The sequence below is a fragment of the Cyprinus carpio genome, chromosome A12, assembly GCF_018340385.1.
Source record: "Cyprinus carpio isolate SPL01 chromosome A12, ASM1834038v1, whole genome shotgun sequence".
NCBI classification, from domain to species: domain Eukaryota; kingdom Metazoa; phylum Chordata; class Actinopteri; order Cypriniformes; family Cyprinidae; genus Cyprinus; species Cyprinus carpio.
In genome coordinates, this window is record NC_056583.1 from 26,156,375 (window position 1) to 26,168,874 (window position 12,500).

The window sequence follows — 12,500 nt, forward strand, 5'->3', positions numbered from 1 at the left end:
TGTTTTCTGATGACACTTGCCTGTGCACACTCCCAGTGCCAGGGTTTTCTGGTGGTTTTACTGGATCAGATCTTGATGGAAATATTTTTTCATATATTTACATTAAAGGCAAGCCGATATACTGCAGGATCTAAAGACTCTAGATACTATATCAGCTCGGCCTTCAATGTAAATCTGTGAGAAAAATAACAAGAAGACACCTGATCTGAGAGATCATTCAGCATCAACAGCCTCCCGTTGCCACGGCGAAGCCCTCCTGGTTGCTATGGCACCTGTGTGTGTGTGTGAAGATCAAAGCTCACAGGTCTCTTTGAACGGGACACATGACCAGCGTTTGCTAATCAGTTATCTGAAGGAGGAAGAGACGCCTCTGCTCCTGATCGCTGCTGTTCAGACTCCTCCAGTCGCTCTGTTTTAATCAGCTGCAGAAATAAATTCACCTTCAAGGGCTGGAATGACCATAACTGCTTTCTCTAACAATTTAACCCTTCACACTCACCTGTGCATATTTAATAACACTGGATACTTTATGCAGATGTAAAGTCGGATATAAATATACACAGAAACTGATGCTAGTTGGTACAACACTGTTCACAACACATCATCTCAAAACAGCTTTACAGAAGGACGAAATATTATTACTTTAATCAATTATTTACAGAAGGTGATAATATTCTTTCTATAATGCATTAATGATTTAAGATGTGTGAATAGTTTTAGGGCTGGACGATATATAATGATTTAGATCTACAGGAGCTATATTGCATTAATTATTTTATGTAGCCAATACAGTATATCAGATATATCATTGAAGCTTGAAACTGTTTTTAGTACTATTATTATTATAGTTTTTGTAGATATTTTAAATTAGATTTTAAATTTTCTATTTTCATTTAAATTTTAGTTAAAGTTTTAGTAATTTTGTTGTGTTTTTTAATTATTAAAAAAAAAAAATTATAAAAAAAAATATATATTTTTATATAATTTTTTTTAAACAATGTTAGTTCATTCAGTTTTAGTTATTTCAGTACTTCACATTAAACTAAACAAAATAATTAAATTGGGCAAAAAAAAATAAGTTTAAGTTTCAGGTAACATTTATTTCAAGTAACGATTTTTATAATGGTTTTAGTTTTATATATTTTATACTATAATAACCCTGATGCATATTCAGTTTCTGTTTCTTTAAAATAGTATTCATATTCAAGGCACAAATGAGGGTTATTAAATAATATTGATCTAACTGTACTTGACTCAAATGAGAACTAAAATCACAAAAACATAATTTTGTTAACTGAAATAAACATTATCTGAAATCAAATACAATATAAAAAAAAAAAAAAAAATTTAAGCTAGTTACATATATACAGAGACATATTAAAACAAATCAGCAATAAAAACACAAACGTCCTCTAAATGCACAGGGTCCTTTAAGAACATACTAAGATTCCTATAACCTTTCCGAACCGCGTCTATGTTGGTCTCCTTGACCTCGGTCATGACCTCTGAGAGGTCGAGGGTTCAGAGGTCAACTATTGTCCCGTTAGACACGTGAACTCTTATATTCCATCCTGAGATTGAGAGGCTTTATTACACTCAAGTGAAGCGTACGGGACACTTTTATAGGTGCCTCAGACCTGTCTCAGTGAATTATCTCTCCACACAGAGCCTCTTTTATCCAAATTTACAAGCCGAGAGAGACACAGAGAAAACACAGAGAGGCAAACCGGCTGAAAATGAGTGATTCTGGCCATGAAACATCCGTATGTGTGCGGCAGGAGAGAACAGAATTAACATCAGCCATCACACGCAGACTGAAGAGCTACAGTCAGAGGAGAAAATTAAGTATCCCAACGTTTTTATCTTGTCCTATTAAAGTGAAAGCCCTCCTTTCCTGCTTTGGCACATAAAACTGTCGTCCCGCGGGCTGATTTATCCACCCGTCCCAACCATCGCAACACCTCCAATTAATTTTTTGTGTTCCCGGCGCTCTCTGCGGCCTGTAAATGTAATGAGACTGCAGCAGGGAAACTGCTGAGTCCAGTTAATGCATGAGCCACTAATAATAGTCAAAGCTGGCCTGAAACAAGCTCTCAGATGCAGTGTGCAGTGATTAATATGATTCATTACTGACCTCTGAGCATCTGACTTCAGAAGAACACAAAAACACCCCGCATAACATATACAGTATATATAGAGAGAGAGAAAGAGAGAATAATTCTGAAAATAACAAACAGCAAATAATTCAGAATAAAACCCCAAATAAAAAGAAAAATACAAAATAAAATATAAGATGACTTTTACTTTGCAAAAGTACAAAAATATCTGTAAAATATAAGATGACTTGTTCTTTTTTACTATTTTTTAACAAATAAGTACTGTACTAAAAAAAAAAAAATATTTAAAAAAATACATTACATAAATACAAAACAAATTAATATTTTTAAAATTTATTTAAATAATATTTTTTAACAAATATCAATTTTAATAAAAACATTTTTTGTTATTTATTTAAATAATAATTTTTAACAAATATCATGGATCATTAATATCAATAATTAAATTATATATATATATATATATATATATATATATATATATATATATATATATATATATATACACACACACACACACACACACACACACACACACACATATTATATATACCAATATATATATATATATATATATATATATATATATATATATATACTTATTAGGGGCTGGCTAATTATCGGCGCGATATTAAACATTTTTATGGTATCAGTCATGTTCAAAACCAATTTCCCCATAAAATAATTTAAAAGCACTGAAATAAAGTTTTTGTCAGAGCCCTTGTTATTCTTAATTTTGACACATAATTTAAATTTTTACAGCAAGACATATATATCGGTTCAAAATATTGGTCATCAGTCCTACTTGATCTGTAATAATCGCCATGAAAAAAAAAAATATATAATATATATTTTTTTTTTTGGATAGTAGCAGCACAACCTTTTACAACCTTTGCCTTATCATAAAAATGAAGTAATATTTAATCCAGGAATTAAAAACATTCTCATCATACTATATTCAAGTCATCATATGTATGAATTAATGTTTAATGTATTTTTGAATAAAGTAATTGTGTGATAGTGTGTTGTGATAGAACAAGGATACTTTGTCACATCATTGATCCACATACTGGATTTATTATGTTTTCTGATGACACTTGCCTGTGCACACTCCCAGTGCCAGGGTTTTCTGGTGGTTTTACTGGATCAGATCTTGATGGAAATATTTTTTCATATATTTACATTAAAGGCAAGCCAAAATACAGCATCAAAAAAATACACAAAATACAACATCACCTCCTCCAACAAAAAAAATCTATAAAAAAAACAAAAAAAAACACAACCTAACTGAAGAATCATTCAGCATCAACAGCCTCCCGTTGCCACGGCGAAGCCCTCCTGGTTGCTATGGCACCTGTGTGTGTGTGTGAAGATCAAAGCTCACAGGTCTCTTTGAACGGGACACATGACCAGCGTTTGCTAATCAGTTATCTGAAGGAGGAAGAGACGCCTCTGCTCCTGATATCTGCTGTTCAGACTCCTCCAGTCGCTCTGTTTTAATCAGCTGCAGAAATAAATTCACCTTCAAGGGCTGGAATGACCATAACTGCTTTCTCTAACAATTTAACCCTTCACACTCACCTGTGCATATTTAATAACACTGGATACTTTATGCAGATGTAAAGTCGGATATAAATATACACAGAAACTGATGCTAGAAAAGCGGTTTTCAATTTATTGTGAGGGACCCCAACCTAAAATTTAAAAGGCATCTTTATATTTTTTCATGTATAAAAGCCACATTAATATTGTGAAAAAATAATATTATAAATATGTGTAAAATATTATTTTGGAAAACATTTAGTTTGTATTATGATATATCATTACTTTTTTTATTTTTACATACTATAGTACTATACAGTTAGATGTTTTATTTAGTTACTTAAATTAGATTTTATTTAAGTATTTAAATAATCAAAAGAAATACTGAAAATATTTAATTGATCAAACAAATTAATTATTTTGATTTCAATCAAATGTATTTATTTAAATCACATTTTATTTGTTTATTTTTACCGTTTGTTATTTTAATAAAATATAGATTTAAAAAAAATTTACTTTTTATTTTAATCAGTTATATTTTCAATCAAAAGTATACATTTATAATTTCTTAAATCACATTTTATTCATTTTTACCAATTTTTATTTTTTATAAATAACATTTTTAGTTATTTATTTAAATTATATATATATATATTATAAATACATTATTAAAATATTCAAATGATCAAATAAATTAATTTTTATTTTAATTACATTTATGAATTTATTTATTTAAATCAATTTTTTTTATTTGTACTATTTGTTATTTTAACATTAACATTTAACAAATTATAGTTTTAATTAATTATTTATTTTAATCAAATGTATATATTTATGATATATTTTTTTACTCAAATATATTTATTTATTTTTACTTTTTTTTTTTTATACTGCTTTTCTCTGAAGTTTTCCACGGATCTCCTGTCACTCCTTTGCAAAAACCTTGCACTGGAACATGATGCTCTTGGTGTGTAACAGTGGAAATCACATTTGTAATTGATATTAGATGATCTGAAGAGGAGATACTGTAAAATAAATGATATTCAAAGCTCATAAGAACTGAGTAGCTGTTTGCATTTCAATCAGAAATTCATTTTGATTTAATTCATTCAGTTCCTGTCTGCGTTCTCAGGTAAACGGACACATGATGGACGGACAAACCTGTGAGCTCCACATCAGCAAACCTGCACGTCGTCATGCATTCGTCCTTCATCAGCGCGTGTCGCTTCTGAGCACAGGTTAATGAACGCTCTCACAGACTCTCGATCGGGTCACAGGAGGTTAATTACAGAACGCTGCACTGACAGACGGCCAAACTGATACGCAAAGCAGCCAGAGAGCCTGCGCTCGCAATTACTGCACCAACACAGCACTGACAGATGCAGCACACAGGTCCCTAGACGCACAGAGAGCTTCATTTATTTGTCTTTATGGTTACACGAGGATGGCATTTATCCATTTTTCATGAGCCAGCTTCAGCGTGCAACAAACAAATCAATTTCCCAGCAGTAGATTACAGAGCAAAGACAATATCAGAGCTTCAGTGGACCACAATTAGTCCTGAAGAAGCTCTGAGGGGCGGAGCCACTTCAGAATCCTCCAATCACAGCCACTCTACACACAATACCTGACGCCTGATTGGCTGATCTATTGCATGCTGCAACTAGTGGCACCTGAGATGCAGATTTATCACTGAAAACATCAGAATTTGATGAGGTGTAGCTCCAGAGTCTATTAAATGGAAACATTACAACATCAAGTTTTTTTTCCAAACTGTAACTGATGGACCGATATATCCACTAGGCTGAAGATTTTGGTCATTTTGAGATCCACTTGTATTGGCTGATTAACGCTAGTGCAGGTTCAGCCATGTCAATGCAAAATAAGCATTTTCAGTTTTTATTTTGTAAAATAATGTATTAAATAGTGCTTGAAATAAGTGTTTATTTTCAGAATTTCTTAGTGCATCTCATTTGCCATCATTACTGTATTATGTAAATATTGTAATATTTGCATGCATGCATTATATATAAATATATATAAATGAGAGAGAGAGAGACACACACACATTAAAATGGTCTTTTCTGTCACTTTTGATCAACTTAAAACATAACGATCAACATAATGCATTATTTTATTAAAAAGCATAAACAAATAAATTAATAAATGTGTGTATCAGTAAGATTTCTTTAAAAGAAATTAAGACTTTTATTTGGTAAGGATGCATTATATTGATCAAAAGTGAAATTTTTAATGCTTAATGTTACCAAACATATTGAATTAATTCAAATAAATGCTGTTCTTTTGAACTTTCTATTCATCTGTGAATCCTGAAAAATAAAATTTTTCACAGTTTCCACAAAAATATTGTGCAGCACGACTGTTTCCAACATTGATAATAATCAGAAATGTTTCTTGAGCAGCAAATCATCATATTAGAATGATTTCTGAAGATCATGTGACACTGAAGACTGGAGTAATGATGCTGAAAATACAGCTGCACATCACAGAAATAAATTACAGTTTAATATATATCCACAGAGAAAACAGCTGTTTTAGATTATAATAATATTTCCAAATTTGTACTGTATTTTTGATCAAATAAATGCAGCCTTGCTGAGCAGAAGAGACTCAAAAACCTTAAAAAATCTTTCCAATTACAAACGTTTGAACTAAACAACAAAACAAAACATAATCAACAAAACAAACATGCTGCGGTTTTGGGCTCGTTCAGTTAGTGTTCAGGACTATCTGTGTGGGTTCTGCCAGTATCTGGGGTTGTACGGAGGTTGTAGAGAACAAAATACGAGAAGCGAGGTTCAGAAACATCTGATCAGAAACACAAGCCACTGACTTCAGCATGCAGTCTGCTCTCAAACTGGCCTCCAGTTACTCCTCTGCGTCTTTAAATCCAGACGGATCTGTTCTTGCAGCTCATTTCTCTCAGGACTTGGCCTCTGGAACTCAATCTGAGGCCTGATGGAGGCCAGCGCTCGCGTTTGACATTCGTTCAAAGCCCTGGAGACGATCAGCGGCGCTCGTAAAGAGACCAGTAAACTTTTACACGCTAGCTACTTAGTGCACTCATAAAATGAGTTCTGTCAGGAGAGACCTGCGTGGAGGAAACACAGAGGTTCTCCAGATTAAACAAACAGAATGTTTCCATGGATCTGGAGGTCATGTTTAGAATGGAATACTAGCACACTGCATAGTGCTTACTGCATAGTATACACTGCAATCGAAAGATATATCAGATATTTGCCATTTTTTAAATGAATTATTACTATTCAGCACAACTGTTGAATTACAATACTTGTATTTATAACTGACTGTCTTAAAAAACATTAAAGCACTGAGCTTATATATGTATTTCTTTAAATAAATCTACATAATAATTGCACAAAGCCATCTCGATATTTGTTGACTGGAATGATGAAGAACGGTGAGTTATGCTTATTTTTATCAAAGCAGCTCGTCTCGTTTCTTCTAGTTTCAGATCTGCGTGAGAATAAACACGTGAAGCTGTCAGCGGCTGCAGGGACCTTCATCTGCAGCACGTCCTATTTACAATCCTCCTGAAACGGGCCACAAATCACAGTCCAACACACTCGCTCAGGGTTTCGGCAGACTATCAGAGCGTTCACTCACACATCCATGACCCGATGCATCAGAAGATACAGAGCGCAGGAACAGATGGCCCGGGTCCAGGTGGAGCGGAGGATGCTGGGTAATTTAATATCCCATTACGCATGTCTGACACAAACCAAAATGAGTGAGACACAGAAGGTCCTGCACTGCCGCCAATATGACGCGGATTCATCACTCAGTATACAGAATAGGGATGGGCATTCGATTAATTTTTCTTAGTCGATCGTCGGGAGAATTAACGATCGACTATCGATTAATCATTAATATTTTTATAATAAAATTAATTATTTAACTTTTATAATTCAAAGATGAAATGAATACAAAAATACAGCGTGTTTTTCCTCGATGAGACCTTTATTACAAGATAAACTTGTGGCAGACTACGTTAAACTAGCTACGTTCAGGCAAACTGAACATATATGCGCGTGCATATGCGGTGCTCTGAAGCAGCGGAACCTGCGGCTGCGAGCCGGCGTTCTTAAACGGAGACCTCATTTGTTCCAAAATAATGATAATACAAAAGAATCATGTTAAACAATAACTTAAACAAAAAACATAATAATACTTAGATCTGACAGGTTTTGTCAAAATGTAACTCAAAACTATCCAAGCCAGAAGAAAGTGCTTCCTAACAATTAGGCTTACTTAACAAATTAGGCTACTTAAAGCCTCGTGAAAAATAACTAACTTTAGTAACTCGCATACAACTTCTGCACCAGTTTACTGATTTTTGTTGAGAAATATAAGCATGTTGACATGATCTGAGGTCAGACGCGACCGCAACCTGGTGACCGTCAGTCCAGCCGCCGAAAACACCCGCTCTGAGGGGACTGACGTTGCCGGGATGCACAGGTACCGCCACGCTAACTTGGCCAGCCTAGGAAACCTTATTCCATTCACTTTCCACCAATTTCTAGGTGTGCAATTCAGGGGTGGGGAAGTCTCCCTCAGAAAGTTCTGAAGTTCTGTTTCGATGCCAGCCTCGCATTGAGTGGTATAGTGATCCCCAAGGAGTTGTGCCATAGCAGATGACTGGGAGGTCGCGACTTCAGTGTTTGCGCTCCCCTCGTCCGTGTCAGACAACGCAGCCTCGACTCCCCCAGCCTGTTGGATAGCCGCCCTATCGGTCCCCACCGCCTCTCCCAGTTCAACCAGTTTCACATTAGCAGCCAGTCTCTGTGTTGGTGTAAGAAAGCCCAGGTGTTTGTGACGAGGGTCCAGCATTGATGAGATCATGGGGGCGAATGACACAAACTCACCAGACTCAATCTGTATAAATATATGATGAGGAATCAATAATCAGAAAACGTTGTATTTTTTGTTGTTTATTTTATGAATAAAATTAATATTAAAATTAATATTTTTATGGAGTAAGAGTAACAGTTTTATTCTTCGCGGGGCGGGGCTTATTGCTTAAATCTAAATAGGTAACGAATAAACGAATACATGTGTTATAATAACGTTATATTTTTTATTGTTTATTTTACGAATAAAATAAATATTAAAATTAATATTTTTATGGAGTAACAGTTTTATTCTTCGCGGGGCTTATTGCTTAATTCTAAAAAGGTAACACGCAGATAACAGGAAAGTATCCATGTAATTATGTATATGTAAACTAAGATAACTTACATTCATTCGTTGGATGAGAGAGGAACGCACTTTTGTCTTGAATTCGATGAGTCTGGGCCCGTCTCCTTCATTGCGCATGAGGTGGATATTGATGAGGCCGAAGGTGACGGGATAAGTGTTCAAGATGGAGACGTCTTTCTCTGCAGACATAACCATGGTGGGACATTTAAGTGCTGACAGCACGGGCTGTGTGTCCTCCATCAGCTGCCAGTACTCATCCTTCAACTCCAGGATCCTGGCATCTTGAAGCTTGGTCACGGTTCGGTCCGACAGCACAGCAACAACAGCCCACCGCTGCTCCACCAGCCGATCAAACATCTCGCACACGGAGTTCCACCGTGTTTTACACGACTGGGTAAGCCGGTGAGTTGCGAGGCCCATTTGCTCCTGTTTCTTTTGCAGCGCTTTGGTTGCTGTAGTGCTGTGATTAAAGTGGCTAACGAGTTTACTAGCCGCTGATATTACCCGATGAAGATACAGTGCAAATCCGTCATTTATGGCCAACTGGAGGGTGTGTGCAAAGCAGGCAACGGAAATCCAGGGCACTCTGGTGGGACTGTTGGCAGCTACAATATTGGCCGCGTTGTCATGAACGCATGCAATAACTCGGCCTTTAAGTCCCCACTGGTCTACAGCTCCATTCATTTTCTCAGCGAGGTGGTCAGCTGTATGCCGGCCTGGCAGGCTTTCTGTGAGCAGGACCGCTGTGTTCATTTGCCAGTCATCACTGATGTAGTGGCAGGTTATGGTGATGTAGCTCTCAGCTGTTAAAGCGGTCCAGCAGTCTGTAGTTAGAGCAACTCTCTCAGCTTTGCTCAATTCTTTTAACAGCTGCTGCTTTCGTTCTTCGTAGTGAGTTTCTACCAGTCTGGTTATGGTGCGTCGTGATGGAATTTGATATGCTGGTTCCAATAAATGTATCAGTTCTCGAAAACCATTGCCCTCAACAACACTTAAGGGCGGAATATCCATCTCAAGGAACTTGCAGATCCCTTGGGTAATTTTCTCTGCTCGTTGTGCATCACAGCTCCGAGTCCGTGCTAACGCTGACTTGATGCTAGGTTGAGACCGAGAGCAGGATGCACCGCCACCGACATTAACCAGAGACGGATGCACTTTGTTTAAGTGGTACATCATTTGAGTCGTGGCCGTGTTGTACTTATACACGGCATCTCAATGTTTGCAGTGAACTATTTCGCTTTTTAAATCAAAATGGTCCCACGCCACACTTCGCCGTGACCTCTTCATGATTATTCTTTTGAAATCAAACCGGAAGATCACAGATAACTGAGTATGGTGTCAAATATTGCACCCTGGTGGTAAAATGTTTAATTGCTGGCACACAGTGAAATTCATTTAATTGCTTCAAGACTCATACTACGCTACACAACGCAACATGCATTAGATTTAAAAAAAATGCATTAGATTAATCGATAACAAATTAACGTGATCGACGAAATTCTTAACGATCAATTATCGATCGTCGATTAATCATGCCCATCCCTAATACAGAAACAAAAAAAAAGATGTTTTTCCTCACTGTTTCTGTCTTGTTTTTCAGAGCAAATATCTAAACACTCATAAATCAAGTTACATTTATTTTTTATATGCAAAATGACATTCTAAGTGATCAAAATGAAGTGAGTTTCTGCTTAAAACAAGAACAAATATCTAGATAATTTATCTTGTCATTTTGCATCTCCAGAAAATGTGTCTTGATTTAAGAATGTTTAGATAAAACAAGACAGTTTATTAAAATCAAGATGTACTCACAACCAGCATTATTTTAGATACTTTTATTAATATTATAATTTTTTTGTTTTCATTTTAATTTTAGTTAAAGTTTTAGTAATTATGTTGTGTTTTTATCATTTTTTATTTATGTATTTATTTACTTTTTTTAAATATGTCTATATAGTTTATTTATTCATTTTTATTTGAGTTTTAGTTCTATTTTAGTACATCAAGTTAAACTAAATAACAGCTGAAGTTATTAAAGTCATAGTTTTTCGTGTGTGTATATATAAATATATACAGTATTTTTAGTTAAAGCTTTATTGTAAGTAACAAAAATTGTTCATGGTTTTAGTTTTACTTTATAATAACCTTTATCATAACTCATCTGTCTTCGATAATAAGATGTATTTCATAATAAAACATGATATTTCATAAAAAAGTTGTAAGATGGGACTCGACTGGATGGTGAAAATGATTTCTAGAATTAGTTCTGATAAAAAATTATTAATGAAAATACATTTTTCGTTTTAATAACATGCACTGAATTTAGAATGCAAAAAGTGTAATTTTAATGAATCATCCTTATACTTATTATATTGTAAATTATATTTTTCTTAAATACTTGATTTTTTCAATATTTTTCAATATATTTCTTATTTTGTTTACTTTTTTATAATAATAATAATCATAATACAATAATCATGATGATTTTACAGTCATATTGATATATGAGATGACACAGCCTAATTGTGAAACTGCAGAAGTTAATATTTAACCAGCGTGACCATAAATCATTAGCTAACGAATAAAGACTCGTTCAGAAAGCCACTGCAGGACGAAGCCATTCATTATTCATCAGCATCTTTACTCCTTCAGCGTTCAGACAGTTAAAGCATTTCCTCCAGAGGGACGAACGTCTCTCTAATCGAGGAAAAATAATGTGCAATTTGGGCCGACATCATTTCCAAAGGCCAGCGTGAGGCCTCAGCTCAGTTCTTAGAGAAATTATAGGCTTTATGGAAAATTGTTGCATAAAAAAATCGCTCCAGACTGACTACAATCTCAGCTCTTCTTCCGCTCTCTCCCCACGCACGTAAATATAAAGCGGTCAGTGCTATTTTAGGGCTCTTTGTGAGTGTGTGAGTGTGTATCTGGCTCTGTTGTATAATAAACAGCAGCTCCAAAAGAAAACACAGCATTCATTAGAGTTTCTGGAATCATCTGAATTATCAGGGTCATAGATTAGGGATGAATCGGGGAGCTTCTCGGACCGTCACACGCTCAACATCAGCAACAGAAGCAGGGTTTGTGTCTTCAGACTGAAGAGGAGTGTTTATGATGCAACAGGAGATGCATTCACACACGCAAACTGACATTTAAATAGTCTGGAGTCGTTTGACGAACTGTAATTTAGCGCCATCACAAACGCATCTTTCTGCAGACCTTCGCAAATATCATGTAGACGCAGATGCATCTTCTGCATCTTTTCCCTGTTACTGAAGCATCAAACGCTGGATCTACACATAATACATATGTTTGCTTCAAAACATCTCAAAAATATCACAATTGTGTTTCAATCCTCCCTAGATGTACGTCCAAAAACATGGTATTATAATCAGGGTTGGGCAAAACTCAGAAAAGAAGAACTGAATCCAATGAAAGGAAGAGGAATTTGCTGAATTTGAATTCAACGTAATTCAACACTCTTCCAACCTGGGGCCCAACAAGTTAATTTGCAGTATTAAATATGATGAAACACACTACCGGATTTTGAAAGAAGTCTCTTCTGTTCACTAAGGCTGCATTTATTTGATCAAAAATACA

General features: G+C 35.2%; 1 protein-coding gene across 1 annotated transcript; it reads right to left on the bottom strand.

The window, feature by feature from the left end:
- Positions 1-6,382: 6,382 nt before the first annotated feature.
- LOC109072872 (E3 SUMO-protein ligase ZBED1-like) lies at positions 6,383-10,279 on the bottom strand. Its single transcript, XM_042768212.1, has 2 exons — positions 8,940-10,279; positions 6,383-8,576 (listed from the first exon to the last, which is right to left on the bottom strand). Exons 1-2 carry the CDS (start codon positions 10,074-10,076, stop codon positions 8,028-8,030), a joined length of 1,686 nt encoding a protein of 561 aa, XP_042624146.1. The 5' UTR covers positions 10,077-10,279; the 3' UTR covers positions 6,383-8,027.
- Positions 10,280-12,500: the final 2,221 nt, after the last annotated feature.

What these genes read in the sequence shown, in the direction of transcription:
- LOC109072872 (XM_042768212.1), bottom strand. Translation starts at nt 10,076, where the DNA reads ATGATGTACCACTTAAACAAAGTGCATCCGTCTCTGGTTAATGTCGGT. An exon ending in CTCTCATCCAACGAATGAAT is followed by an intron (nt 8,577 to 8,939) that starts GTAAGTTATCTT and finishes ATATTTATACAG; the next exon opens with ATTGAGTCTGGTGAGTTTGT.